At 42.7% G+C, this 15,655-nt stretch overlaps 1 protein-coding gene across 2 annotated transcripts in view; it reads left to right on the top strand.

The window, feature by feature from the left end:
* Window positions 1–5,254, top strand: part of GNAS (GNAS complex locus) — a 178,293-nt gene extending 173,039 nt beyond the window's left edge. For both annotated transcript variants that reach the window (XM_073683047.1, XM_073683048.1), the window contains exons 9-12: window positions 331–451; window positions 1,935–2,065; window positions 2,196–2,263; window positions 3,985–5,254. In XM_073683047.1, the coding sequence (XP_073539148.1) occupies window positions 331–451; window positions 1,935–2,065; window positions 2,196–2,263; window positions 3,985–4,131 (467 nt within the window). In that variant the 3' untranslated portion in view covers window positions 4,132–5,254. The remainder of the gene's footprint in view (window positions 1–330; window positions 452–1,934; window positions 2,066–2,195; window positions 2,264–3,984) is intronic.
* Window positions 5,255–15,655: the final 10,401 nt, after the last annotated feature.

Here is a 15,655-nt window from a genome sequence, read left to right as displayed (position 1 = left end):
ACCTGAGTAAAAGAGAGAAGTGTTAGATTGCCTAGCCGTCACATGGCCCCACACAAAGGTTAAACTTAGTTAAACCACAATTTTGCCATGCCTTTTAGCTTTTACATGGCTTCGGCCCTGTATCACAATTTGAGATCTAGAAGTTTTGCCTTTTAGGCTTCCCTGCTTGGCCGTGCACGATCAGATTTCTCTGGTTAAGGCAGAATTTGACCATTCTCTGAGAAGGCACAAGGGATGGTGGAAGGACTATAACCTGCTGATGAAGGCTCAACTATGTGTTGGCATCCAATAATTGTTTCCTGTGCTAACAAACCTGTTCTTTTGTTTCAGATGTGACTGCGATTATATTCGTGGTTGCCAGCAGCAGCTATAATATGGTGATCCGGGAGGACAATCAGACCAACAGGCTCCAGGAAGCACTAAACCTCTTCAAGAGCATCTGGAACAATAGGTACCGTCTGGTTACATGCCCACCTTCTTCTAGGTGTCCTCTTTCACTGGGTATTTCCAAGTATTTATCTCCTGAGAGGATAGGCTCAGTAAGGGCTGACTGAATAGGTTACAAATAGCTCACAGAAGAAAGCATGATGTGTTTTAATAAGGGAAATGTAACTCAATATATATGTAAATGTAATCCATGCTAGTAATATTATAAGGACTGCTGTGGACAATTGTCATGTAAAGAAGGGTTCCCCAACTCCAGTCCTCAAGGCCCACCAATGGGTCATGTTTTCAGGATTTCCTTACTATTATACAGGTGATGGAATTATCACCTGAGCAATACTAAGGAAATCCTGAAAACATGGCCCGTTGGTGGGCCTTGAGGACTGGAGTTGGGGAACCCTGATACAAACCATATATTAGAAAAAACTCTGTAGGGTAAAAGGCGATCGATCAAAGAGTTCAGAAAGTATAAAAATATAATAGAAATATAGGGTAATGTGGGGAGGGGATACAACATATATGTGACTGTTAGATGTGAGCAAAACAAAGGCAGACGAGGAAGGGGCAATGTTAAGTATAATGGCTTTCTATAGTATCACTGATATGGGTATGTATTCCAAAATAGACAGCACATATATCCCAGTGGGAGCAAGAGTCACCATATATGTATAGTAATAAGGTATTAACATACAGCATAATCTAGATTCATTGCCTGATATAGACTCTCGCACATGCCGGGGTCCCAATGCTCAGGTGCGAAACCCCATCGCGTGTTTCAGACCTGCCTTCGTCAGGGGGTGCAATAGGTTGTAGATTCTCTTACGAGAGAATCAAGCCTATTATGCTAATGACACTCGGCTAATTTGCCAATATAGACATGTATGGATTCCGTCATGTACATGCACCATTAATCCTAATTGCTGGCATGTAACACCCCAATGAGTAGCTTTTTCTAGCTTTAGTTTTAAAAGGTGTTGTCTCAATAGGTCAACTACTCTTTACCCCTGAAATGTAGTCTGGTATCCACTCATAATTTTTTATAACTTTTTTTTTTTTTTTCAACATTTTTATTTGATTTTTTCAAAACACAAATCCATAACATACATCTAATCTGGTACATAGAGAGGTAAGCGTGCCCGTTCACAGACTGGGTCTATAAAATGTTTTTTTTTTTTGTCAACTTAATTATAAAGGTGCCATTCTATAATATATTGATGGGGCATTTTTATTTTGGTCATTAAGGCTCAAAATAGGCCTGTACAGGCTGCAAAGGCATGTGGCTTTACTATGGAATTAATGCAGATTTCAACTTTTGCATTTGCAAAGTGTAAAACTTGTGGTAAATCCTACATAAAAATCCACTTTCATGTTGTCCCACATTTAAATTCATCCTTGCACTTGTACAAAACTAAGATCCCAACCCAAGGTTTAGTGTACCCTAACAGCATCTCACTCCTGAACAAGTGTCCTTTTATTTCCTCCCCCTTCAGGTGGCTACGGACCATTTCAGTCATTCTCTTCTTGAATAAACAAGATCTACTTGCAGACAAAGTTTTGGCTGGAAAATCAAAAATTGAGGACTACTTTCCAGACTTTAGTCGTTACACCACCCCAGATGATGGTAGGCGTTGTCTTTGCACACTCTTGTATAAATGGATCTTAATTGGCGTCAACTTTTTCAGTATTTGATGCTGCCCAGGTATTGTGGATTAATTTTGCTAATCAGATTGTTTTGTCTTCTGTCATTCCAGCAATTCCAGAACCCATGGAGGACCCGAGAGTCACAAGGGCCAAGTATTTTATTAGAGATGAGTTTCTTGTAAGTTTCTTCCTTTTTTTTGTTTAAATTCCTGGTAGATCCATTCATAGCAGTGATGTGGGTTAATGTCAGATTCCCTTTAAATAAAAAAATACCAGGTTTTTATGTAATCTGAGAGCAGAATGTAGGGGCGGAGACCCTGATTCCAGCAATGTGTCACTCACTAGACTGCTTGTTGTCATTTTGATGCAGTTTTCTCTGCTGCAGAGCTCAGAATGCTGAGTGCTATAACCCCACCACTGATTGGTAGATTTCTGTGTACAGTGTATATTGACAGAAATCTACTAATCGGGCGGGGTTACACAGAGCCGGAGGACTACACAGCATGATGCACCTAGTCCAGTCTCCTGCTAATAAAACAGATTTTATTGAAATGGCAACACACAGCCCAGTAAGTGATGCATATCTGGAATCAGGATCTTAGCCACTACATCATGCTGCACTCGGGTCACATGGCAAAAATATGCTGACAGATTCTTTCTAATATGGTATGAGTAAGGTAATCCAGCACATCTGATTGGTAGGAAAGCACACATCTATATTTCATGTGTGCAGCAGTAAAGGAAGGCCAATAAATTCAGTCCCTTGCCTTTTCCGACCAGGCAATGCGTTTCACACAATATTTCTTTATCAAGTTTGTCAGCTGGACAAATCAGAATCCAACCTTTTGGTTGAGGCTGGACTCTGGTCTAGCAGACAGACTTGGTAAAGAAATGTATTTCCAGGTCGGGGAGGGCAAGTGATATGTATATTGCAGCATTAAAGAAAAAAAAAATCCACAATGTATATAAAACCCTCCTCAACATTGAAAGTGCAACAGTTAAAGAAAAAAAATTGAAATTTTTGAGATCACAGGAAGGATAGATGTATTCATGATAGGATTTGAAAATGTTTCCATTTTTTCATCATTTGCCTATCTACTAATTCAGCATAGTGCCATGGGCTGAAATCCCCGCACTTACACACTTTGGCTGCTATCAATCAGGTTGTTAATGGGTGTCAGAGAAATATTCTGCAGGCCTGAATGCACTTGGGCACAAAAAACACCAAGATCCACTACTGGCAGCTTCCTTTTGCAATTGCCGACCAATGATGTCCCAGATGTGCTCGAAAGGAGACCAGTCCAGAGACGCTGCAGGCCATGGTAGAATGGTTAGGCCACACAGGCTGCTCACAGTAACATAGCAATGTGAGGCATAGTGTTGTGATGAAAAATGGCTCTGGGGACACTTTATAGAAAGGGCCAAATATATAAACCCTATACGCTTCATGTATCTTTAAAAAAAAGTTAGAAAGTAAAGGGTCATAATATTGAAGTCCAATAAACTTTCACATCACAAACAGGCTAAATACTCAAGATTATACAATACTATACAAGCCATGCCACAAAAGTAAAGTGAAAAAAGCTAACAAAGATCGCAGTGTATATATTGATTAATAAATGGCTCAAAACTAATGGTGCAGGATTCCTGCATTGTAGAATAAAGGAGCAGTGCTTTAAGGGGTTAAGATATAGCGCTCAGAATTGTTTTGTCACCTTAGTATTCATTTTTGGGGTCTAATGCTATTACAGTTGCAATGTTCTCCTACAGGAGCGATCTGATTGATACATTTTGTGTGTGTCTTGTTTAATGGTTACATTGTTTTTGGCAATATTATACAGTTTTCATATTGATTTGACCTTTTTTTTTTTCTTCTTTGTTTGTTCCTGCCGTCTACAGAGAATCAGTACAGCAAGCGGGGATGGGCGGCACTACTGTTACCCTCACTTCACGTGTGCAGTGGATACGGAAAATATTCGAAGGGTTTTTAATGATTGTCGGGACATTATCCAGAGGATGCACCTCCGTCAGTACGAACTGTTGTGATGGAGATATAAATAAAAAAAAATTTTTGTTGCTCTATTTTTTTTTTTTTTTTTTTCCCCCACCATATTTTTCTTTTCTTTTTTTTTTTTCTGGACTCTTGATACAATAAAAAAAATGAAACTACAAAGATTCCCCCACACAACCATAAAAACAAAGGGGGTGGGGAAATAAGCCACCCCAGAATGGGATGGAATAACTGTGTGCAATCTCCCTCTCCAGCTTGCACTTTTTTTTTTTTTTTTTGCTTGTTTCCTTGCTGTCGGACAATTTGTGAAACTGTTAGCTTGCTGCCCCTCACCCCCCTTCTGCCCTGAAACAGCACGGGCTGGCGCCAAATGTACCCTTGACTTATGGACTCCCATCCTTAACCCGATTGCCCTATCCCCTTTTAAAATGCCAATGTTAAATGCAGTGCGGCGCGTGGAGGATTTTGCCTTCTCCTAATATATACACGTGTCTGGAAGAGGTCTGTGCAGTGGGCTGGAGCCTGTACGGACTATCTCCATCCCTCGACATGGGCCTAATTCTACCCACCCGACCGTCACCCATTATATCAAGTTTGTATTCCTTCACTGCATTGCTGACCGCCGACCGAGAGAGGACTCGACTGTAATATTGTGTCTTGATATTATGGAGCTGGGAGGCTCCCTGCCATCACCCGGGAGGGCAGCGGCAAGAGATTTTATGCCTTTAAACAAGGGTGCCATTTTTTTCTGTTTTTTTTTTTTTTTGTTGTGTTTTTTTTTTTTTTTTTTTTTAGAAAAAACAATAAATACTTGGATATGAATTTCAACATATCAACGTATTTATTTTCAAAAAAGAAAAAAAAACCTGGACATTTGTGCCGAATTAGCCACGCTTTATTTTTTGTTTCACCCCTTTCTCCTTCATTTCGTCCTTTAAACGACCTTGTGTGATCTTTAAATCTTCAATCCTGTGCAGAATGTTAGACCTCTGTCCTCACAAACATGATCACTCCCTTTCCTTCTGTACAACACCCCTCACTTTCTTTTCATATTTTTTTTTTTTTGTTTTTATTTTACTGCTGGATTATTCTTTGTACAGAATGTAAAATGTATTATTTTGTACAACTTTATTGAAAAAAAAAATAACTTGTAGAAGAGCTTTGTGCCTTGATTTTGGCTGTGCCCTGTACAATGAGCTAAGATGTAAGTATGTCAAATTACTCTGTATAGCAATGTCCCCTCTGCCTTCCCATCCCCCCCCCCCCCCACCTTCTTTCCTGTTTTACCTTCCTGCGTTCAGCTCAACATGGGGCAAATCAATCTGTAATATTAGTTTTTATTTTCTTCCTGGTTTACAAAAAAAAGCAAAAACCTGTTGAGTGTGGAAAAAAATCACAAAATTGTACAAATGTTGCAAATTTAACCACTTTGCTAGTGGGTCTTCATGATGCAACCCACTGTGGCTTCATCGTGCGTGCTTTTAGCTTGATCTCATTGAAACCTCTATCCAAGTGCAAAAAAAAAAAAACCTGGCTTGTTTCTACATAAACCAAATTTTGCTACAAGTAAGAGCTAGTGCTTCCATCCTTTAAAATACACCATACTGCAGATTAGTGTGCGAGATATTCAGATCCAATATACACCAGTAACAGTGGAGCAAAAAGCGCAAAGACTAGTGCCATGGTAGCCCTTAAATGGGTTGTCCACTTCCAGATAGCCCCACAGTAATCAATTCAGGCAATTGAATAGATGAGGTCAGGGTCTTCCAGCGATCTTGAGAACGAGGGTCCCAAAGTCTTCTGTGTGAATGGAACAGTAATATGCATGCTTGTCTGCTGCTGTAGTCACTGCTGAAACAGACGCCAATGCGATCTCCGTCAGTCCCATGCAAGTGAAGGGAGCTGTGCTCAGAGAGGTGCATTACTGCTCCCATTCACACGGGATTTGGAGACCCTGCTTTTTTAAGGTTCTCAGGGGTCAAACACTTGGTGATCTTAATTTATCTAAACCAGTGTTTCCCAAACTCCAGTTCTCATGGCCCCCAACAGGTCATGGTCTCAGGCTGCTATAAATAAGGTTATTAATGTATGTTTGAGGAATTTTCTTCCACACTGAATGCACTTGGGCACAAAAATCAGCAAGATCCGCTGCTGGCAGCTCCCTTTGCAATTGCCGACTAATGATGTCCCAGATGTGCTCAGTTCAGAGACGCTGCAGGCCCTGGTGGAATGGTTAGGCCACACAGGCTGTTCGCAGTAACACAAGCAATATGAGGCATAGTGTTGTGATGAAAAATGTCTCTGGGGACACTTTGGAGAAATGGCAAATATATAAACCATATATGTTTTACGTATCTAAGAAAAAAAAAAAGTTGGAAAGTAAAGGGTCCTAATAATGAAGTACACAAAACTCACATCACAAACAGGCTAAATCCACAGGATTATACAAGCCATGCCACATAAGTAAATTGAAAAAAGGTTTCAAAAACCGTAAGGCTGTGGAGTCTGTAAGCACAAACCTCCCCCTCCGACTTTCTCATGCATGGTTCATGTTTGTGATAAATTTACTGTAGTAAAATGGTAATATCAGGCTTTTCATCAGCATTATAATACAATAATCAAGCTCTTTAGATAGAACCTAAAATAGATTTATTGAAATATAACGTGAGACCGCAAATTTTTTTTTAATAAATTGTAAATATGCAGTAAGTGGGGAAAACCATTTTCAACAAAAACGTGCTGAATAACATTTGTGCAGTCTATGGATTTGTTCTGAGAAATAGTATCGCCTCAATCAGATCTTCCTTCATAGATGACCTCAAATCTGATCTAGATTATTTTAATGCTAGAGAACAACCTCTCTATACTAACTTGGGTTGAAGGCAAAGCGGTGACCAGATGGGCAACATCTCTAGCGATTCCTGGATGTAATGAAATTGCCTGATGAATGGTTGAACTCTTCTACTTCTTTGAGAGCAAGTGAAACATTTTGCTGAAATGTGGTCAATCTGTTATGGGCGTGGCATATTGTTTCCTGCGGAAACGCTTTTCCTGCTTCGTGTTGTCTGAATACTTTTAAAAATTAAACTCCTCTGAGGCTGAAGATATGGTAGCAGTAGCACTGGCAAGACCCAATTCCTCTTGCTCTTGGCAGTCCTATAGCCTACTCATCCTTTCTGCTACCTCAGTCGGAGCTTTTTTTTCCTTTTAGTAGGCTGTTGATCATCCAGCAATATATGATGACTTGTGTCCTTTTTTTTTTTTTTTTTTTTTCTTAAGAAAAAATATTCAGCACATACTGCATTTAACTACTTTACCCAGTTTATTATATATTTTAGGTGTCTGAGTTGGGCCATTATACAGTGGGTGTGGAAAGTATACAGACCCCTTTAAATTTTTCACTTTGTGTCATCACATGGTCATAAGTATTCATACCCTTTGCTCAGTATTGAGTAGAAGCACCCTTTTGAGCTAGTACAGCCATGAGTCTTCTTGGGAATGATGCAACAAGTTTTTCACACCTGGATTTGGGGATCCTCTGCCATTCTTCCTTGCAGATCCTCTCCAGTTCCGTCAGGTTGGATGGTGAATGTTGGTGGACAGCCATTTTCAGGTCTCTCCAGAGATGCTCAATTGGGTTTAGGTCAGGGCTCTGGCTGGGCCAGTCAAGAATAGTCACAGAGTTGTTCTGAAGCCACTCCTTTGTTATTTTAGCTGTGTGCTTAGGGTCATTGTCTTGTTGGAAGGTGAACCTTCGGCCAAGTCTGAGGTCCAGAGCACTCTGGAAGAGGTTTTCATCCAGGATATCTCTTGTCCTTGGCCGCATTCATGTTTCCTTCAATTGCAACCGGTCGTCCTGTCCCTGCAGCTGAAAAACTCTCCCATAGCATGATGCTGCCACCACCATGTTTCACTGTTTGGATTGTATTGGGCAGGTGAGCAGTGCCTGGTTTTCTCCACACCTACCGCTTAGAATTCTCACCAAAAAGTTCTATATTCATCTCATCAGACCAGAGAATCTTATTTCTCATAGTCTAGGAGTCCTTCATATGTTTTTGAGCAAACTCTATGCGGGCTTTCATATGTCTTGCACTGAGGAGAGACTTCTGTCGGGCCCCTCTGCCATAAAGGCCCGACTGGTGGAGGGCTGCAGTGATAGTTGACTTTGTGGAACTTTCTCCCATCTCCCTACTGCATCTCTGGAGCTCAGCCACAGTGATCTTGGGGTTCTTCTTTACCTTTCTCACCAAGGCTCTTCTCCCACGATTGCTCAGTTTGGCTGGACGGCCAGGTCTAGGAAGACTTCTGGTGGTCCCAAACTTCTTCCATTTAAGGATTATGGAGGCCACTGTGCTCTTAGGAACCTTGAGTAATACAGAAATTCGTTTGTAACCTTGGCCAGATCTGAGCCTTGACACAATTCTGTCTCTGAGCTCCTTGGGCAGTTCTTTTGAGCTCATGATTCTCATTTGGTCTGACATGCACTGTGAGCTGTGAGGTCTGATATAGACGGGTGTGTGCCTTTCCAAATCAAGTCCTATCCGTTTAATTAAACACAGCTGGACTCCAATGAAGGAGTAGAACCATCTCAAGGAGGATCACAAGGAAATAGACAGCATGTCTGAGTGTCTGAGCAAAGGGTCTGAATATTTATGACCATGTGATATTTTAGTTTTTCTTTTTTAATAAAATTTGCAAAAATTTCTACATTTCTATTTTCTTTCAGACAAGATGGGGTGCAGAGTGTACTTTAATGAGAAAAAAAATGAACTTTTTAAAATTTACCAAATGGCTGCAATGAAACAAAGAGTTAAAAATTTTAAAGGGGTCTGAATACATTCCGTAGCCACTGTATACCGACACCACCAAAATGGACACCAACTCCACAGCACTGAAAAACCGCAGAGCATGTATTTGTTAATAAATGGTTCCAAACTAATAGTGCAGGATTCCTGCACCATGGTATAAAGGTGCAGTGCTTTAAGGGTTTAAGATATAGCGCTCAGAATTTTTGTTGTCAGTTTAGTATTCATTGTTGGGGTCTCTCATGCTATAGAAAGTCTATATTGGAGGTGCAATGTCCTCCGACAGGAGTTATCTGATTAATACATTATAGGTGTGTCTTGTTCAATGGCTACTTTTTAGTTTTTGATTATATTATACTGCTTATATTGATTGGAACTTTTTTTGTTTGTTCCTGCCGTCTACAGAGTATCAGTACAGCAAGCAGGGATGGGCGGCACTACTGTTACCCTCACTTCACGTGTGCAGTGGATATGGAAAATATTCGAAGGGTTTTTTTATGATTGTCGGGACATTATCCAGAAGATGCACCTCCGCCAGTAGAAATTGCCGTGATGGAGATAGAGCAACAAAATTTTTTTTTTACATAGATTGGATTTTATGCCTTTAGACAAGGTGCCTTTTTTTTTTTTTTTTTTTTTTTTTTTTTTCTAGAAGAAAAACAAATTCTTGCAAAATGAATTTCAACATGTAAACTTATTTATTTAAAAAAAAAAAAAAAAAAAAAAACAACCTGGGCACTTGTGGCAAATTAGCCACACTTTTATTTTTTGGTTCACCCCTTTCTCCTTCATTTCGTCCTTTTAAACGACCTTGTGTGATCTTTAAATCTTCGATTCTGTGCAGAATGTTAGACCTCCGTCCTCACAAACATGATCTCTCCCTTTCCTTCTGTTCAACTTCCCTCACTTTTCATGTTTTCTTTTTTCTTTTACTGCTGGATTATCTTTGTACAGAATGTAAAATTTATTATTTTTGTACAACTTTACTGAAAAAAAAAAAACTTGTAGAAGAGCTTTGTGCCTTGATTTTGGCTGTGCCCTATACCATGACCTAAGATGCAAGTATGTCAAATTACTCTGTATAGCAATGTCCCCTTTGCCTTCTTTCCCTGTTTTACCTTCCTGCGTTCAAATTCAGAATTGTATAGATGATGCAAATTTAACCACTTTGCTAGTGGGTCTTCATGATGCGACCCACTGCTGTCTCATCGTGCTTTTAGCTTGATCTCACTGAAACATCTGTCCAAGTGCAAAAAAAAAAAACCTGGCTTGTTTCTACATAAACCAAATCTTGCTACAAATAACTAGTGCTATCGTCCTATAAAATACACGAAAAGAAGATATTGGCGACCCCACAATACTGCAGATTAGTGTGTGAGATACACAGTGTAACGTCGGCGTCCCTGCTGGTAGGAGGTAGAGGAACCATGCAGGGATGCCGACATACTGCCATGGCTGCTCGGCGGCGTCTCCTGCTACAGCATCCGACGTGGCTTCCTGGTTCCAGGGCTTGCGCATGTTACACAAGTCCCCTGGCAACGCGCTTGGGGCACGCGCTCTCCATGCTTCTTTAAAGGGGTAGCGCGCGCTCTCTGCAAATGCCACCAGCCTATAGCTGGGAGGCATTAGGTATTTAAGGCACCCTCCCCTGCAATTTCAGTACCTAGTTAGTCTTGTACCCCCTAGTTTGTTGTGAGGTCACTATTCCTGTACCCATTCTGCTATGCTGTATTAGTCTGCCCTGTTATCCTGAAGCTGCCCTGTCAGAACCTGTACCTGCTCCATCTGAACCAGTATCCATACCACCAGTGGGCCCTGTTTCTGTCCTGCCTGACACTCCAAATCTGCACCTGCGTCTCTGACCCCTGGGGTCAGTGGCTGCAGTACCGAGGACTGCCCTGGAGTGGTACCTGTTGGCCACCTGCAGCTCAAGCCTAACCTTCCCTTCAGAGTGTGGTGGGCCACTGGGGAGGCGCCAGATGTTGCAGAAGGGCCAGCTGCAGTGTGTAGCCTCACTGACAGCAGATAAGATGTCACGGTAGCTGAAGTGGGTCGCTGGACCCCTCAACGCTTCCCTCGTGTCCACAACAATTTCAAAAGTGGGAGGTCGCACTTGTGGATGGTATAGGACCCCCCAGGAGCACTCCTGGAGCAGTGGTGTAGCATGCTGCACTATGAAGTGCTGTCCAGCCAGTTTCTCTCTGAGAAAGTGGCATTTTTGATCTCCCACCTTGGAGGAGAGGCGCTTGCATGGCTCAACTCCTTATGCTGTGACAACAGCTCTGCAAGTCTTCATGAGGGCAGGGGTGTAACGACTGCAGCCGTGACCGGGCCCGTGCGGGTGGGGGCCGCCGAAGCAAGCCAAAGCTTTTAACTGGATGTGCATCCTCTGACGCACATCCAGTTGAAGTGGCCAATCAGAGGCCAGCAGCTGACGCCTGCGTGCACGTGACTGGGCGCATGAAAGTGACGTCATGCTCTCCCGTCGCTTGCATGCTGAAGTCACCTCTTGGCTTCAGAAGAGGACGCCATGCAGTTGGCGATTTAAAAGGGAGGTGAGTATAATTGTTTAGTTTTTTATGTGTGTGGCATAACTGGGGACATACTGTGGGGAAAATAAGTGTTTCATACACTGCTGATTTTGCAAGTTTTCCCACTTACAAAGAATAGAGAGGTCTGTAATTTTATCATAGGTACAATTCAACTGTGAGGACAGAATCTAAAAAAAAAATCTAGAGAATCACATTGTATGATTTTTACATACTTATTTCCTGCAATAAAATGCAAATTAATTATTTGATACAATAGAAAAACAGAACTTAATATTTGGTACAGAAACCTTTGCTTGCAATTATAGAGGTCCGACATTTCCTTCAGTCCTTGACCAAGTTTGCACACACTGCAGCAGGGATTTTGGCTCACTCCTCCATGCAAATCTTCTCCAGATCATTCAGGTTTCAGGGCTGTTGATGGACAACATTGAGTTTCAGCTCCCTCCAAAGATTTTCTATTTGGTTCAGGTCTGGAGACTGGCTAGGCCACTCCAGGACCTTGAAATGCTTCTTGTGGAGCCACTCCTTAGTTGCCCTGGCTGTGTGTTTCAGGTCCTTGTCATGCTGGAAGACCCAGCCATGACCCATCTTCAATGCTCTTACTGAGGGAAGGAGGTTGTTGGCCAAAATCTTGCAATACATGACCCCATCCATCCTCCCTTCAATACGGTGCAGTAGTTCTGTCCACGGTGCAGAAAAGCACCCCCAAAGATATGGTCAGCACGGTGGCTCAGTGGTTATCACTGCAGCCTTGCAGCACTGGGGTCCTGGGTTCAAATCCCACCAAGGACAACATCTGCAAGGAGTTTTTTTTTATGTTCTTCTCGTGTTTGCATGGGTTTCCTCCCACACTGCAAAGACATACTGATAGGGAATGTAGATTGTGAGCCCCATCGGGGACAGTAGCCAAAAATTGTCTAAATTGGAAAGCTCTGCGGAATATGTTGACGCTATATAAATAAAAAGATTATTATTATTAAAGTATGATGTTGCCCCCACCATGCTTCACGGTTGGGATGGTGTTCTTGAGGTTGTACTCATCCTTCTTCCTCCAAACATGGCGAGGAGAGTTGATACCAAAAAGTTCTATTTTGGTCTCATCTGACCACATGAACTTCTCCCATGCCTCCCCTGGATCATGCAGATGGTCATTGGAGAACTTTAAATGGGCCAGGACATGTGCTGGCGTGAACAGGGGGACCTTACGTGCCTTGCAGGATTTTAATCCCTGACTGCGTAGTGTGTCACTAATGGTAATGTTTGAGATTGTGGTCCAAGCTCTCTTCAGGTCATTGAACAGGTCCTCCTGTGTAGTTCTGGGCTGATTCCTGACCTTTCTCAGAATCATCCTTACCCCACGAGGCAAGATCCTGCATGGAGCCGCACACCGAGGAAGATTGGCAGTCATCTTGTGTTTATTCCATCTTCTAATAATTATGCTAACAGTTGTTGCCTTCTCAACAAGCTGCTTGCCTATTGACCTGTAGCCCATCCCAACCTTGTGCAGGTCTACAATTTTGTCCCCGGTGTCCTTAGACAGCTCTTTGGTCTTGGCCATGGTTGAGAGTTTGGAATGTGATTGATTGTGTGGACAGGTATCTTTTCTACAGGTAACAAGTTCAAACAGGTGCAATTAATACAGGTAATGAGTCCATAGTAGTAGGGCTTCTTAAAGAAAAACTAAGGTCTGTGAAAGCCAGAATTCTTGCTGGTTGGTAGGTGAACAAATACTTATTTTATGCAATAAGATGCAATTTAATTATTTAAAAATCATACAATGTGATTTTCTGGATTTTCTTTTAGATTCTGTCTCTCACAGTTGAAGTGTACGGACGATAAAAATTACAGACCTCTCCATTCTTTGTAGGAGGGAAACACTGCCAATTTTGCAAGTTATCAAATACTTAGCGTATGTGCACACCGTCAGGAATGGTAGCGCTTTGAACGAAGCATACTTAATGCTGAGTTCAAAGCGCTGCACACAGGTGAAGCCGCATGTGCTCATTCCCCAGCTTTCTGCGGCAGCTGACTCTCCGGAACCTATGCAGGAAGACTGCTTTAAGTTGGCTGAGCAACGGCAGGAGCACCGTTGTGTCAAGGAATTATGCATCTTCTTTGGTAGCATGGAATATCTCATCCGCTCTTGTCTCAAGAAGTCGGGGAAACTCCCAAGCCTAGGGTCTGTGGGAGAGCCTTCCCTGGGCGATAATAATTCCTCTCTACTGTTGACTCTTATTGTATCCATGTCAAGTGGAGTTACTCGGTTAATCGAGATGGCCTACATAACTTCCGGTTCGGCTAGACACTTCATGTAGCAAGCCATGGTAGAACGCTACCAGGTTCCCGTCAGACGCCTCCAGCGTCCTTTGATGGTGTCATCTGTCCATGGAAGGGCCCTATCCAAATTCATTAATTTTGTTACCAAGCAGGTGGAGCTCCAGATAGGAATTCTGTATACAGAGAAGATCGCCTTCTATGTGTTGCCTACCCTGTCCCATCCACTTTTCCTGGGCCTGCCATGGCTACGTATTAACGAGCCCGTCCTAGACTGGAAATCTGGTGAGGTGCTTCGTTGGGGACAGTCTTGCCACGAAAAGTGTTTTATCCCTATACGTCCAGTTTGGCCGCTGGTGACACCATCTACTCTGCCGGGTCTGCCACCCGCTTACTGGTCATACGATGACATCTTCGATAAGCAGGAAGTGAAAACGTTAGCTCCATGTAGGCTGTACAATAGTCCCATTGACCTTCTCCCGGGATCTTCACCTACTTGAGGTCATATCTACCCTCGGTGTCAGGTGCAGACTCTATCCATGTCTGATTACAGTAGGGAGAACCTGGCAAGGGGATTCATCCAGAAGTCTTCCTCACCGGCAGGAGCTGGTTTCTTTTTTTTGTCAAGAAGAAGGATGGAACTCTCTGACCTTGTATAAATTATAGAGGTCTCAACCAGATCATGATTAAAAACAAATATCTGTTGTCAGAAATCCCAGAATTGTTTGATCGTCTTAGAGATGCCAGGACCTTCACCAGGCTTGATCTGAGAGGAGAATACAACCTAATCCGCATACGACAAGGAGATGAGTGGAAGACTGCTTTCAACACCCGAGACAGTCATTGAGTACCGTGTTATGCTGTTTGCCCCAGCTGTCTTCCAAGAGTTTGTGAACGACATCTTCCGAGATCTCCTTTTTTCTTGCATGGTGGTTTCCTATTTATTATTATAGCGCCATTTATTCCATGGCGCTTTACATGTGAAAAAGGGGTATACATAGCAAAAACACTTACAATAATCTAAACAAAACATGTCAGCGACTGGTACAGGAGGAGAGAGGACCCTGCCCGTGAGGGCTCAGAATCTACAAGGGATGGGTGAGGATACAGTAGGTGAGGGTAGAGCTGGTCGTGCAGCAATATGGTAGAGCGGTAGTTACTGCAGGTTGTACGCTTGGCGGAAGAGGTAAGTCTTCAGGTTTCTTTTGAAGGTTTCCACGGTAGGCGAGAGTCTGAAATGTTGGGGTAGAGAGTTCCAGAGTAGGGGGATGCATGGGAGAAATCTTGTATGTGATCATGTGAAGAGGGGAGTAGAGAAGGAGATCTTGTGAGGATCGGAGGTTGCGTGCAGGTAAGTACCGGGAGACTAGGTCACAGATGTATGGGGAGACAGGTTGTGGATGGCTTTGTAGGGTTAGGGTTTTGAACTGGAGTCTCTGGGCAATGGGGAGACAGAGGGGAGAGGCCGGGGAACATTGGGGGGACAGGTGGATTAGTCGAGCAGCAGAGTTTAGGATAGATTGGAGGGGCGCGAGAGTGTTAGAAGGGAGGCCATAGAGCAGGAGATTGCAGTAGTTGAGGCGGGAGATAATGAGGGCATGCACTAGTGTTTTTGCAGAGTCTTTGATGAGGACTGTGCGAATGCTGGAGCTATTTTTGAGTTGGAGTCAGCAGGAAGTGGATAGGGTTTGGATATGTGGTTTTAAGGAGAGATCAGAGTCCAGGGTTAACCCGAGGCAGCGAGCTTGTGGGATTGGGGAGAGTGGGCAGCCATTAACTTTGATGGATAGGTCAGATGGGGGGGGGTTGAGTGAGGTGGGGGGAAAGATGATGAATTCAATTTTTTCCATGTTAAGTTTTAGTAATCTAGCAGAGAAGGATGAGATGGCGGACACACATTGTGGGATTCTGGTTAGTAAGGAGTTGAT

This window comes from Phyllobates terribilis, unplaced genomic scaffold (genome assembly GCF_046119375.1).
Source record: "Phyllobates terribilis strain yellow unplaced genomic scaffold, ASM4611937v1 Scaffold_5__5_contigs__length_657084704, whole genome shotgun sequence".
NCBI lineage: Eukaryota > Metazoa > Chordata > Amphibia > Anura > Dendrobatidae > Phyllobates > Phyllobates terribilis.
This window is presented reverse-complemented; position numbering and strand designations above follow the sequence as displayed.